General features: G+C 42.4%; 1 protein-coding gene and 1 long non-coding RNA gene across 3 annotated transcripts in view; both read right to left on the bottom strand.

Moving 5' to 3' along the window:
* Positions 1–6,824: 6,824 nt before the first annotated feature.
* LOC118115894 lies at positions 6,825–9,735 on the bottom strand. The gene is made up of 2 exons (XR_004697608.2): positions 9,579–9,735; positions 6,825–7,485 (listed from the first exon to the last, which is right to left on the bottom strand). It is a non-coding gene; the product is annotated as an uncharacterized LOC118115894 (long non-coding RNA).
* Positions 9,736–10,950: 1,215 nt separating this feature from the next.
* The window catches only part of aqr (aquarius intron-binding spliceosomal factor), a 47,670-nt gene continuing 43,986 nt past the window's right edge, over positions 10,951–14,634 (bottom strand). Inside the window, exons 34-36 of one of the 2 annotated variants that reach the window (XM_035167092.2) lie at positions 14,290–14,464; positions 12,854–12,964; positions 10,951–11,427 (exon numbers count right to left, since the gene is read on the bottom strand). In XM_035167092.2, the coding sequence (XP_035022983.1) occupies positions 11,143–11,427; positions 12,854–12,964; positions 14,290–14,464 (571 nt within the window). In that variant the 3' untranslated portion in view covers positions 10,951–11,142. The remainder of the gene's footprint in view (positions 11,428–12,853; positions 12,965–14,289; positions 14,465–14,634) is intronic. The other variant, XM_035167095.2, reaches the window with a different exon arrangement.

Below are 14,634 nucleotides of genomic sequence, written 5' to 3'. Positions count from 1 at the left end.
AAGGAACATCTCTTGTTGTGACATGTGCCATATTCTTTCTTTACTCCTGCGCTGAGGGAAGAAGTAGACATGGGAAATGACATTGCCGGTTTGCTGGGAACAGACGGAGAGTGAGCTCTGAAGGCTGTAAAATAACATTGGCTAAGAGCAGTGGATGGTCCCACCACAAGGAGGACAAGACAAAAGGGCACAGCGAGCCATGAATCATATGCTGCTGTCACCCGACCCCGAGCCATAACCCTTCACTGTGTGACTCTTTGTTTTGGTCTTATGTAATGAATGGGAGGCTGTGGTCTGCTTTAAACATCCGTTTGCCCCAGTATTCAAGCAATGCTCGCGTCTAATGGCCGAGTTTAGCGAGGTCTGTCAGAGGAGGGCAGAAATAACCAGATCAAGAGGGAAAGGAGATTGTGCCGAAGTGTCAAATTCCTCATTTCGGTGATCGTCCTTTCTTCACAGTGTGCTCAGGAACCATCACTGTTAGGCGAAGGGCTCAGGATGTATATGATAATATTGTCAAGAGTGTAAAATATTTGTTTCACTCACTCCCAGGGCTCATGCCCGAGCCTGGATTAGACACAGAGACACTTGGAGACTGCTCAAAGTCCTGCAGTGTGACTTTCACTGTAGCTGTTGCTACTGAGATTAAATCGTTGTGGCACGATCATTCTCCTCCTGCTCGCGATCCCTCAGGAGATCGGCCTCATTACTCAGCAGCAGCGATGAGATAATAAGGACAAAACTGTCCAGAACAAAACACATATTGATTTTCTATGGGAATTCCACATCATAAACGGAGTAGAAACCCTTTAAAGAACCCTGAGGGGAAGTCGTTTGCCTGGTGCAGGCAAGGTTTTGTGCCTAAATCAATAATGTGCACATATACAGGAATGTCCCTCTGCTGGATCGTAGCATTTGAGCTGTTCATCAAAAGCTCGCTCAATACAAACGGTCTGAAAGCACTTTGTTCCTTGCAACATGGCGCTTTTATCCGCGTCGAGCGTCCGGGGCCATTTAAAGGTCACAGCAGAGAGAAGACATGGAACATATTGCTCGGTGACAATTGGGTGTCCTCTTTCTGGCCCATGCTCGGAATACTGAGTGACAAGCTGTTGTCTTATGTTAAAGTCGTCTACCTCTATACCTCAGAGGAGCACGGAGCTCGGATCCCCATCGCTCCGGCTGCAGCTATTCCACGAACATATGCTCGTTCATTATTGCTGACACACCGGAGGTCTCACTTTCCCCAAAATGCACAGTTTGAATCCACGAAGATGAACAAGACGCTCGGAAAACAGGTTCTGACTCTGACGGGGGGGAGGAGAGTTTACAGATTCATGAAGCGGTGCAGGTCAAAAAGTAAAAGTTTGTGTTTTTCCTCCGACTGCAACATGATGAAATTAATCAAAACAAACTGCAACAGCATTAATATTTTAAACACAGCAAATGATCAAAGATGGAAAGAAAATGTATCTGATTCATTATGAATTCATACCAGAGTGTTTATCAAAAAGAGGAGTTAACATTTAATGAGTTAATTCATAATTTTATCAGTTTTGTGGTCTGGAAATATCTTTTAAATGGTGAAAAATACCCATTATAAGTATCAGGCTCTTTTTCTACACAGTCAAAATGCAGAGAGATTGAATTTATAATTTAATGAAAGATAATAACTGTAAAATTCTACATTTGAGAACTTTTTGATTATTTATTTTGTTGATTATTCATTTGATAAACAGATCAATTGATTGGCTTATCGTTTTAGCTTTAAAGCAAATGTTGGAATCCATCTTATTAAATGAACCTTTTACAAACCAAAATTAACTCACATTTGTTTTAGTTTTGTCTCGTTTTTAAATGTATTGGTTTTGTTATATTTTCTGTAAACGTTATATTTCTAAATACTGATTTAAAATATAATCAAAGCCTATAAAGGAATAAATTCTGTGATTTATTTGACATTTTGACTGAAATATGTCTGTAAAAAAAGTATTAGTACATAATGAAATATTTAAAAAAAGTTTAAAGTAGTATAATGGTGAGATATTTAGGCTTGATCAGTTTTTCTTTGATCAGGTACTTCCATCAAACCTCTCACTACATTATATTTGTTTTATTCTGATAAATTGGCCATATTGTTACTTGTTTTTCCAAAGCACAGGATCATATAGGGACAAATATCAATACACAATCCCAGTGCTTTATATGATAATTCACTGATTCTGAACATGCTACCACGTTGCTAAAACCCAGAGGACGTGACCTCAGTGTCCTGGAAACCCAACATTTACTTCATCGAACTGTAACTGAAACTAAATTCTCCAACTTCCAACCCAATGAAGCTCAAACGAAAACAAACTTCCTCATTAAAAACCCTCGTTAGGAAAGTGGACGCCTGGGAAAGCTCTTCCTCTCGTGGACGGGAGAAGTGTTTGACTCTGACGCCTGGCGGACCGAGATTTCCTCCCAAAGCCTTTTACCAGTGTTTCCACTTCACCTCGTGTGTGTGCGTGTGCGTGTGCGTGCGTGTGAGGGTGAAATTACAGAGCAGTATGTGGTTAATTGAGTGGGGAGGCCTAATCTTTTCCCCCCTCTGTTTCTCACTGTCTGAACCTCCCAGGTCTGCTTGCAGCCAGTAGGAGCAGGCTTTCTTTCCATCACCAGTTTCCGACCCCGCTGAAGAATTCACCAGCTTTCCCTCTCTCTCTCTCTCTCTCCCTCTCTCCATCTCTCTCCTCCTCTCTCCCTCCTCTCTCTCCCTCTCTCCATCTCTCTCTCTCCTCTGTCTCCCTCTGTCTCTCTCTTTTTTAGCCTTTAGCCCGCTGAGGGGGAAAAACTGAGATAGTTGAATTCAAATCAGGGGATTTTTCTGGCTTCTTTCCTCAGGATGTTTGGGAGCAGACAAAAAAAAAAAACAATCTTACTCGGTCTCATATGATCATAAATGTTGCTTTACACATCTGGGCACTGGCCACCTCATTTTTTCCAAAAGGGGACTTTGTCTGAGATTAATATCTGCATTAAAAAGAGTGAGTGAGGTTTTTTGTCGGTGTTTGCATCCATCAGTAGAGAGGGGGTAAAAAAAAACCTGCTTTGGATTGAGAATGAAATATTCATGAATCCAATTTGAATAAGCTAGAAAATAGACAGCTACCCAGATTTCTAGGTAGGCTGCTCAGCATAAGTATTCCGGTATAAGTCTTTGCGAGGGCTCCCTAATTCTTCAATCCCCAGCTATTTCGGTGGCTGCTGAAAATGCACAGTGTCACTCACGGCTGATAGGAGAAGCTCCCGGAGCACCTGACGAATTTCAGCTACAGGCTTTTGCTTTCTCGCATATATTCAAAATTAATTAATAACATATCCGCGGCAATAACACATCAGTAATTCCAATATGTTGCAATATGCATCCACGCTGTTGACTAAAGGGTTGCTGCTAAATCTGCCTCAAAAGAGAAGTTTCCCTCAGGGATCAATAAAGTATTGCTGAAAGTATTTGCACTTGTTGCCCCCATTAAGTAGTTCACTAGTAAACCAATGGGTCTCGACAGTTGCTGCTGTATTGCGTCTCCCTGTGACCTACTTTAACCCCCTGGGATTTCTTTTTCTAACCGTCACGTTTCATGTTTTACAGTGAACGGGGCTTCAGTTGGACTTTTCAGCCGAACGAGGCCTGTGAACTTACTGTGAAGTTTCGCTTTCAAGCCGGATTCAGTCCTTGATGTTCTCAAATATCAAAACTATATCTGAAATGCCACAAAGTTATTTCAACTTTTTAAAAGTTTTGCCGATAGATAAACATCTGGAGTGGTAGGACTCAAGTATGCAGATCATGAAAAATACTGTTACAGGCAACACATCAAAACTCTTACTTGAGTAAAAGTATGCAAGTACTAAGAGCCAGTTTTACAGAAGTTCTCATATGCATGAACCTGTGATTGTGTTCTATATATTATATGATTATTATCACTCATGCATTCAAATCAGGGTGATTTTAAGTAATGTGCAGTTTAATAGAACCGAATCCTAGAAATCTTATTTCACTGTACATTCGGAATATTTCAAACATCCGGCAAAAGAACATCTGTATTTTGAAACGAGAATTTGTTGTTATATTCTGACCAGACACAGAAAAAATCAAATGTAAATTACAGATGAAAATGCTGAGCATGAAAAGTAAATGTCAAATTTATGAGCTGCATGTTTTGTATGGAAAATATTCACAATGTTTATAAAATAATAATTAAGATGCAAATACTCAATTCCTTAATGGCTCCAACCTGCTTTCATGTGACGTACATCACATCTGTTAAGTGCTGAGTCACGGCAGTCGCTGCTGTTTACTGGGACTCAAGGGAAATGTTCCACTTCACCTCAGACACCAGTCGACTTAAACACACTAAACCAAAATGACAAAAAAGCAGATGAATACTAGAAGAACAAAAATCATCTACACAACAATATAGTGAGAACCTAAAGTCAGTAAATTACCAGATATAAACATTGGATATTTCTATAAAATGTTTGTGCAGTCCTTCCTCAGTTTGTCATGATGGCTCAAATTAATCTAGTATTTCCTTAAATACTTAACTTTGATTGAAAATAAGCTTTGCACCTTGACTTAATTCTGAAAAAAAAAAAGTAATTTACTATACAAGAAACAAATCAAACAATATGAAGCAATACACAAAATAATTACATTTCATACAGGCTGCATGATAATAAGACTGTTATAAATGTAGCTACTGTAACCGTTATAACTTGGAGCTTTGTTTCTATGTATCGTCACAGTCCTCTGGATCCAAAACAACATGGTGACAAGGCATTTTTCACCTGATCCTGTTGGTGTTTAAACTGATTATTTATATTATATATTATAGTTATTGGCTTTTTACTTGACATCATCTCCTTCCATTCATCCATCATCTATGTCGAGTAGATTTAGGACTTGGAGATTTAAACACACATTTCTATCCAAAGTATAATTTGCCTGAGTTCGCTCTTCTTGTACGTGCACGGAGAGCTTTTAGGATTCGTACGACCGGCCACTGTGCAATGAACTCTTGACTTTGTGCATTTACAACAGTGTTAATGTAAAAGTGGAACTTAAAATAGCCCTAAAAGCACAAAAGGCACATTAGCCCGAACCCCACATGTCTCAGATGAATTCTCCTCAGTAGCCTTCACAGCCGGCTCTCCTTATCCAAAGCTCTTTCTTTCTCCCTTTCCTCTGGGTGTTGTCTTTCAAAATTCAATAACTTACTCAAGCATGAACCCATAACGTCAAAACTTCAGGGCAACCCGTCCACTGCTTTGAACCACTGGATCCTACTTCTTCAGAGCTTTTCCCTACATAAGATGTTGGATTTCAAAGCATCCAGTCTATGTGGGTGGAAACAGAGGCCTCAACCTTGAACCTTAAAACAAAACTTTAAAGACAAGTTTACTTCTTCAGCCACGTGGCCAGTTGTCGACTTTGCTCAGACGACTTCACAGACCCTCATCGTTAGAAACAATGAGAGAAAGACGAGTGTCTCGGAGCCCCCGGGTCGGACACTTCACACACCAGCTCAAGGATTTACACTTTTTTTGCGAGAGATGCTGACAACCCGTGTTTTATTTGCAATCTGCCTGCCGGAGTTAGCAACTCTCCCACTCTCAGCCACTGAGTTATTACTTTACTTTAACTCTTGTTTTCTGAGGAGCTGTCAACTCTTTTGCTGACTGCTGATAAAAACCTTCTCTTCTGAGTCTGTTTATTCCACTTTGGTCCGTTTGGTTCTCAGCTTGTCGTCTGAACATCTCGGGGGAATTTTCCATCAAGTAAAAACATTGCAGCATTAGGTTATACATTAATTATAGTGAAGCTTCTTAGGGGAACTCATCTGAGATCATCTAAATTCAATTCTTTTTGTGCTCCAGCTGACTTCTGTCCTGATGCTGCTCCTATGATTTACCAATTAAAGGACTGGTCGTTAACAAATGTCTTCCTAGAAATGACTTCTCGTCATTCACTCATGCACAAAAGTGTAATAGATTATGAAAATCAATATTTTTCCCTTTGAATTTCATGTTCTTCATGTTGAATTTTCCAAATGTTCATACAATTGCACCATGCATGCAAACCATGTTTATCATATTTATCAAGGCCTTAAGTTTGTACTTATGCATTACATCCATAATTATTCCATCTGTAACTAATATATTTTACTAGCACATGCAGTATAAACAATATAATAAATCTTAATATGCGGCGGCTTGATGCTTCCCTGCAGTGGCTGCAGGTTTGGATCCTACCCGGCCATTTGCTGCACGTCTTCCCCACTGTCTCTCCCCAGTTCATGCTTAATATTAATAGAGAAAAATGTGTAATTTTATGTAAATCAATAGACCCAAGTAATCAACTATATCCACTGTTAAAATATAAAACGTAATTTCATTTTCAACCTCAACTCACACAAGGAATCTGAATTCAAACTGTTTGAACGAGTTTCCTTTAACCGACCACAGACGTGAAGATTAACAGAACTGGAAACTGTTTTATAATTCCACATTAACAAAAGATGATATATGCATGTGGAAGGTTAGCAACTTTCAGTTCTTTCTTCATTTTATTTGGAACCGTCTCCCTGCCTCTCCGTCTGACTCATGTTGGGATAAGCCCCCCGTGACCCTGAACACCAATAAGTGAGCAAACAAACTGATCAAATAAAACTTTAAAATCCTTCCATTTCTGTTACTCTACATATCTTCCTCTATTTATTTCCCCACATGGTTTACCTACCGAACACTGGATACAATAAACCAGTCAACAAACACAGAGGGCAAGTTCAAAGCAGTTTTAATCGTATTATAAGTTTCCATTCAGTTCATTTACAAGTCTAAGCATTCCTTTTGTCGAATTGACATTTTCATTCCTATCTTCCCCGTGCAGGGTCATCATGAATGAGGCAGCAAACACAGACGAGGAACACAAAGCCTTTCTCCTTCCTGACAAACCCATACAAATTTGAAATCCACGGTTAATTACATGTTAACTGAACAAAGGGGAATCCACCTTCCAGACCTTCCAGACCTTCTTGTCCCATTAAATGCCTGTTAGATTTCTCCCCTGTACTGAGTGCAGATCATCTCAGGATGTCAAAAAACACAAAACATCAACAGTTCTCCCCTGACGTGAAGGATTTTCTCCGTAGAAAAGCACCAATCTCGCCTTTGACCCTTTGCGTCGTCCCGTTTCCGGGTCGCTCGGGACGGGTCTCAACACAAAGGCTTGCCGTGCCTCATGTTGTTGGCACAGGTCCGGCCCAAGTTGGCCCCCTCCAGGAGCAGATCGGAGAAGCGGTCCAGGCCGAGGCAGGTGGTGAGCGGGCTGAGGAGGCCATAGAGACCCCCCAGGGTGATGCTGAGGGGCCAGCCGATGAACAGCAGGACCACAAGCCAGACGATGGACCAGAAACAGGACCCACAAGAGGCCATCCTAGACTGGGAGAAAAAGAGGAAGTGACCAGTTGGAGGATTTAACTCGTGGTGAATATAAGCATGAACAGGATGAGTAAAGTAGACATTCGGCTTAGGGCTGTGCAATAATATAATAAACAATAATTATTGCAATCTAAACCTACTTCAGAAATATTCCAAAAGTTCTACAATATAATGCAACTTTTGTATTGTTTACATGCAGGACATTGTGTGCAGAGCTGTTTATAAACAGTCTATGGTGCAGAGTGAAGTTGGAAAACTTTGCGTTCATCCTACCTGGTTTAGCTGCAATGAAGATTTTATAGTCATTGCTTGTCAAAATTAAAGCTCTGATTAAAGCAGTATAACAAAACAAATGTAGAGCTTTTACTTTGAAGACAACTTGCTAAAGAGGAAGTGATTCTATGAATGTTGTTGTCATGACGAAGATCAGCGACCATGACTTGGATATGATGAAATAAAAATAATCAAGTGGGACAGATATTACTGGCTGCAGGTTGTAGTTTATCAGAGGACGTAGAAGAAGGACGTAGAAGAAGACATGTTCAACTCGGTCCACAGACTGAAGACATCCTGCCCCGCCCTCACTCACAGCTACAAAGTGCTGGTCGCCACTTTATTCAATGTTTTATTAATATTGAATATTATATTGTTATTATACAGACGTTTATGGAATTAGTAGGTCGATATTTTTCATTTTGTCATTCTCTGTCTACAAAGACGAGATTCAAAACCACAACCTTCACTCAATCCAACTTTAAACTTGAAAAGAAACATTTGTCATAATATTTGTGCAGATTGACCGATATGAACATTTTTATCTCGATATAGGTTTTGGCCATATGGTCCAGGCCCAACCTGTTAACACTGAAAACAGAGTTGGAGCTGGAGAGGAGATCTGGCAAAGGCCCATGTTTGATCGTGGATGACAGCGTGTCAGTGACTACAACTGCACGAGAGAGAGAGAGAGTGCTCCTGCGAGCGGCCGCGCCTCCTCAGCGATGATGAGAGATTATCAGATTGAAATGTGCCCTGTTGATGATCTGCATGTACTTGTCAGGATTATAGGCAGTGGCCTTGACAAAGCATGATAAGCTGGCAACCTCAAGCAATAACCACCAGGCCGCCCACTTACACGGCGCTGAGGACCGGCGGTGGCACCTGAGTCACCCACTAATAGCAGATCAGCAGAGATCATGCATAGTAATGAGCATTACTTCCTGTATTGACGCTGATAACGAGCGGCGGCCGGGAGGATGACGCGCTGCTATTTTGAGCAGTAAAAAAAAAAAAAACTGTTGTATTTTCTGCCTTGAAAAACTGCTAATTGGAATCTATGCAATGTGTGAATCCTCACTACCCGATGATTTATGCAAAGTTTAGTGGCAAACACAGAGTATGTGGAGACTTCTGCTGCAGGGGGAATTTTAGATTTCCAAGAAATGCAATATTAAGTTAGTTAAAAATCCTGCAAAGGAAAAATCTGCCCCGAGGCTCAGCCTTGAAGTTGTAGATTGTGCAGCTGATGGTTTTTTAGGAGTGTGAACGTGTTGTGCGCTGTCACACAGATTCAATGGTCACATCCTTGCTCCCCTGCGGGCACTGTACTGCCCTGACTCGTGTGTAGTTAAATTTCCTGTTGTGACACAACTGTCACGTAGGATTGGGCAATAAATTACACATCCAACACGAGCACATGCACCACGGTGGATCCCATGCTTTACAGGAAACGCCCTTAAAAAATACAAAAAACATGGCGACCACTAAACCACAATTATTCTAAAAGCAGAATAACATTACACAAGCTCTTGACTTCTGCCTTTTCTCCTCACATGACACATTCTTCCTGTTGCCTTCTTTTAATGACTGAGAACCAGAATCCCATTTTTTGTAGAAAAGACCGCTTTAAATACAAAAAAAAAAAAGCACAAGACATTTTTAACGTGGTAATCATTCAGTACACAGAAAACACTAAGGTATAATCTTTAGTTAGTTATCCTGCATGCTGTTAGTGCCTGTGAGGCTTCCACCCATTGCAAAAGTTAGAAGTTGCAAAGTAGCTATTAACCTAATGTGAGTATAAAATACATGTTCACCTTCAGCAGGGAGAAAAAGGCTCTGGAGTGAGATGGCTCCCGGTCTCCTTCTCGTTTGGACCTTTTTTTTTTCCCAGTGTCCAAGATCCTGTGAGAGACTTTCCACAGATGCTGTGTGTGTGTGTGTGTGTGTGTGTGTGTGTGTGTGTGTGTGAGCACTTCCCACCAGTTAGCTCTAATTTGCCAACAAGGTCCAACTGGCTGCTGAATTCCCAAGAGCCCAGCGGTGGAAGAACAAACTAAAAGTTAGCGACTGGGAGGTTTTTAAGCCGAGGGGAGGATATTACACAATGCAAACATTCATGTGACTCGAGGAAGTCTGCCTGGTGTCATGGGTTTTTTTTTAGAGACCCACATTTGGATGGAAAATCATGTGTGTTTGTGTTATTGCTGCATTTCTGCGTTTATTGTGGTCGAGTAGAATTTACGACATATTTTCAGGAGTCAGGTGATGCAGTTCCCTCGGTCCCAGTCTTGTGGGATCTCTGCCAAACCTTTGGTGAGTAATTCATACGTGCAGCCTCAGCTGACAGAGATTATCTCCCCTTATCTAACCTCTCTCGTTCTAATCCTTTCCTCAGCCAACAGAAACAGAGCCTACTACTCCAAAATACTCGCGTGAGCCGTGGCTCTCAGAAGATAAAAAATAAAAAGAGATTACACGACTCCGTACTCGACTGAAGGCAGGAAATGTGTCTCTGCGTATCCATCAACACATGCTCCTCCATCAGGTCTGTAGACCGGCCCGGGCGAGAGCAGCTGTGCAGCTGACCTGTTCGCTCAGCTCGCCTGAGGTATGATGTAACAATCAACCCCTGGTGCATGATAATGAATGAATTTCCAGTCTGTGTTTTTCGCTGCAGGGCTGTGGACTGTTTTAACCTCTCCATTTGTCTAAGGTGGACTTATATTTAAATTACCTCGTTCCCATCCCGGTTGGAACTTGGCTTTCGAATGGCTCATCTACTCGAATTTGACCCAGTTGATACGATATCTTGTGCACTGAGCGATGTGCTGCCACCGCTCCATGCAAAGTTATGAATGGCAGGGGATTGGAAGCTCGCTGGTTGAGTGTGTACATCCAGAGGGCAAGACGAAATCCCCCAGCATGCACACTGGCCCCCGGGTGAAGCCACTGACCTACAATTGCAGCTTAGTCGCAGCTTGTGTAGCTGGTATAGGCCGAGACAATCAGCTTTGAGTTGTGCTTAAAGCAGAGGAGGGAAACAGATGAATGGATAGAAGTATCATGACGGAGATTTTGACACTGTCTGTCGGCATGTGCGTGTGGGAGAGATCTATAGATAAGAGTCTCTCCAAGAGCATTACACACTCTGGTGGGTTCACGGATACTAAAACGTGTCAGACAATGAAGGGTTTCTGGGTTTTTTTTTAATACAAAAGTACTACAAAATCAAATGTTGTAGAAAATGAAACATTATCATCAGGATCTAAAAATTCAGAATCACTGACTCCACACAAATTTTTTTTTCTTAAGGGACAGTCCCTGGTCCCCTAAATAACTGAGGCCCTCAATCAGGCAGTAGTCCCATCTGAAGACCCTCTACTGCTCCTGCTCCTCCGCGTTGTCCTCGTCATCGCTGTCGCTGTCTCTTCCAGGATGCTCTGGCATCTTCGCATGGCTCTTTGTATCTTCAATCTCCTCCTTCGTGCCCGTGTCCTCAGTTTCTGGCTGTGAGCCGTCTTTTCCTTCTGGGGTGTCCTGCTCCATGGGGGTTTCTTCCTGCGGCTCCGCGGAGCTAGGCGCTGCTGCTGCTGTTGCTACTTCCTCCATCACAGCGTCCGTCTTGGTTTGTTTTGGAGGCAGAGCCATCGTCTGCTGCTGCTGCTGGAGGCAAAGGAACATGTGCAAAATGTGAAATTAGGGCATTTCTACGTTGATTTTTCATATGGTGGAACAAAATATCAAATCTAGTTCTGCTCTGCTGGGATTATGATTGTCAAAATATCGCTATAGTAGTATATTATATAATAGTATTGATGGTAATAACAAAAATTCTTTATTGATATTGTGAAAATCTTCTGCTGAGCATTTCTCTCTCCTTCTCTCTGTGAAAGTAACGGAGGCGCTCTGGAGATGCAGAACCAGCTGTTTTTCTTGCAGCGCTCTCTCTCTCTCCCTCTCTCTCCCTCTCTCCCCCGCTCTCTCTCTCCCTCCCTCTCGTTAAGACCAGAAGTTTATTCTTTTACATCCATGAAAAAATAAAAAAGCGAGCTGACTAAGGAAGTGATGTGTTCTGTCTGCGTATGATCTCCTCTGCCCCGTTTCTGTATCAGCGGGGCACCTACACACATAAGGCACAGTCAGAAGGTTGTGTGTGTGTGTGTGTGTGTGTGTGTGTGTGTGTGTGTGTGTGTGTGTGTGTGTGTGTGTGTGTGTGTGTGTGTGTGTGTGTGTGTGTGTGTGTGTGTGTGTTGTATGCAGGCGATGCAGACGTGAAACTTTACCATGTCAAAGTTTTCCTTGTTTCGGAATATAGGAAAAATATATATATTTGAGTACATTAATATAATACTGTAAATCTTCTTCATTCATCTTCTATCTGCACGACCCTGGTAGTTATTAATATTTTGCAGATTTTGAGCATAATTCATTTGCCAGAAGTGAGATAAAAGGTTAAAGATGAAATTGACAGACTTTCTCTAGATATTGTGATAATATTGTTATCGTAACTTCTTTCGGCTACGACAATCAAGAAGTGAAAACATGATATCGCGTCAGCCTTCATGGGGATATGCTCCACGTCGAGGTTAATGTACTTTAGATACCATCAAAGCCAAATGGGTCTCTCTCCCTTGATGGTCGTTTTATTTTGCCTGTCTCCCTCCATCATGCTTCAATCCTCTTTAAGTGAACACAAAAGACAATAATGTGACACCATATATACAGTTTAAAGTCATTCAAGCTACACACTTGTTATGCTCTGACGATGGTCTGTTAATTCTCCAACTGTTCTCTTACAACTGACCCATTTACTCTGCTGCATTAAATTGTAATGGTTGAAAAAAAATGGCGACCAGGGAGAAGAGTGTGAGCGGTTTTAATGTTTCTTCTTCTCTTAATGTAACGAGACTAGTAGAGGAGGTTAAATACGATGCGAGTGTGTGTGTGTGTGTGTGTGTGTAACCAATAGAGCAAAAGCACCAGTTTGAACTAGTCTCAGGTGTCTCATAGCAGTAAAATTGATATCATGAGACACCAAAGGTTTTTAAATGATTCACACTCATTATTGTATACGTAAAATGTGTTTTACCTGTCTGTTTTTCTGCGAGGTCTGGATCATGTGCATGTACATGTTATACGCCAGGTTGGCCATCTCTGGCATGTTCTTGACAATTTGGTCGGACTGTCCAGAAGCATCTCTCTGAGGGGAAGAAAGAAAAACACGATCGGTGAGAGACAGACTGCGTTGAATCCGCGATGTTCTGTGAAAAGGACGTTAATGAAGAGTTCTATCCGTATCGTCAGCAGTTGTTCCTAATTGTTACCACCTGGTAAACTACTGGCCTGAGGCTAAACGTGCCGGAGACATTAGAATTCACTCGCTCGCTGCAACCTGCTTGTTATCTGAAAACAAATGTCTCACTTGATGCCTGCAGCTATCACTGCTCACACACACCCTATCAAAAGCATTTGAGGAGGCAGAGTTTGTAATTTCATCATATCAGCATGCAGACGGAGTCTTGCAGCCTAAACTGGGGGGGTAAGTGAGCAGAATATTCAATCGACTGGGCCGTTACCTCCTGGATACAGGGGTGATGCTCACAGAGGCCCTTTGGGCATCGTGTCAATTTGAATACGCTGATGGCGCCAGTAATGTAAAAGTTAACTGTGTGTGATTTTATTGCTGTGAAACCGTCAGTGAAGACATCACCGTGTGAATGTGCTCCTCAGTGATTGAGTGTGATTAGGCATCATGTTTTACCGCCTGTCCTGTTCTCTCTAATAGCGCTGTAAACACGTACTTATCCATATGGAGAATTAAGCAGCAGTGTTGTCCTTTATTTTTTAGAACTGCCCCTGAATCAGCACGGCTAAGTAGCCTGTGACAGTCCTGGTCGTGTGTTACCAGACGAAATCTGACTTTTGATTTGCATCTGCGTGTTAAGCAGCGGGGGTTTACTGACTCCGGATAGACGGGCTAAGCAGGGGCCACATGTGTGTGCCCAAAACAGCTGTCCCCCATGGGAATGAACACTCCAGAGTCAGAGGAAGTGTCACAGGCTGTGGGGTATTTTAGACACCCCTGTTGCCACACATGCCAGTCAGCGAGACACAGTGACCAGACAACAGTCGTCTTCCAGTGGCCCTGGCGGGATTTGGGAGTGTGGTTTTGCTTTCTGACCTTTGGGGTTTAATTATAGCTGGGCCCGTGTTTCCCATGCCTGCAGATGGCCCCGTGCAGAATGCTGTTAACAGACCAGGGCCTGTGGGTAAAGCTGCAGTAAGACTTGGGGCCGGAGAGGACCAAGAGGAATGAAGATGCCATTCAGAATATAGAGGCAGGATTAGATGGAGTCAGGGGTCTGTGGCAGCAGTAGCATGGGGAGACGCTGGAGAGGGCAACGGTTTTATGGAAACTGCCCCTGGCGCAGAAGTAAGCTTGGTTTTTATCTACAAACCTGGAGAAACTCATCACATTATTCTCCTTCAAGAAAGTAGCGTGTGCATGCATGCGTATTTACGTACAGGCTGTTCCTGGCTGTAGTACTCGTGCGGTCTGATGTGCAGCTGCAGAGGTCGGGCGGTGAGCTGGTTGAAGGCAGGAGTCAGCTCGAAGCAGTTCTGGAACAGGGACACCCGTGCAAAGATGTACAGACCCAGTCTGGCTCTTGACATGGCAACCACCAGACGCCTCACATCCCTGTGGAGGAAAAAAAAAAAGTTGACAATTGGTTTTGACACGGGTAGGGGGGGGAGGGGAGATATCAAAGAGAAGTGGCAGAGGTGGGGGAGGAACGTGTGAAATTGTAAGAGGAGAAGAAATGTGTAGGGGGAAGAAAAACAAAAACTGAATAACAGGATGAAAGTGGA

The sequence above is a fragment of the Hippoglossus stenolepis genome, chromosome 10 (genome assembly GCF_022539355.2).
Source record: "Hippoglossus stenolepis isolate QCI-W04-F060 chromosome 10, HSTE1.2, whole genome shotgun sequence".
Taxonomy (NCBI): domain Eukaryota; kingdom Metazoa; phylum Chordata; class Actinopteri; order Pleuronectiformes; family Pleuronectidae; genus Hippoglossus; species Hippoglossus stenolepis.
The sequence above is the reverse complement of the archived record's forward strand: the minus strand, read 5'-3'. Positions and strand labels throughout refer to the sequence as shown.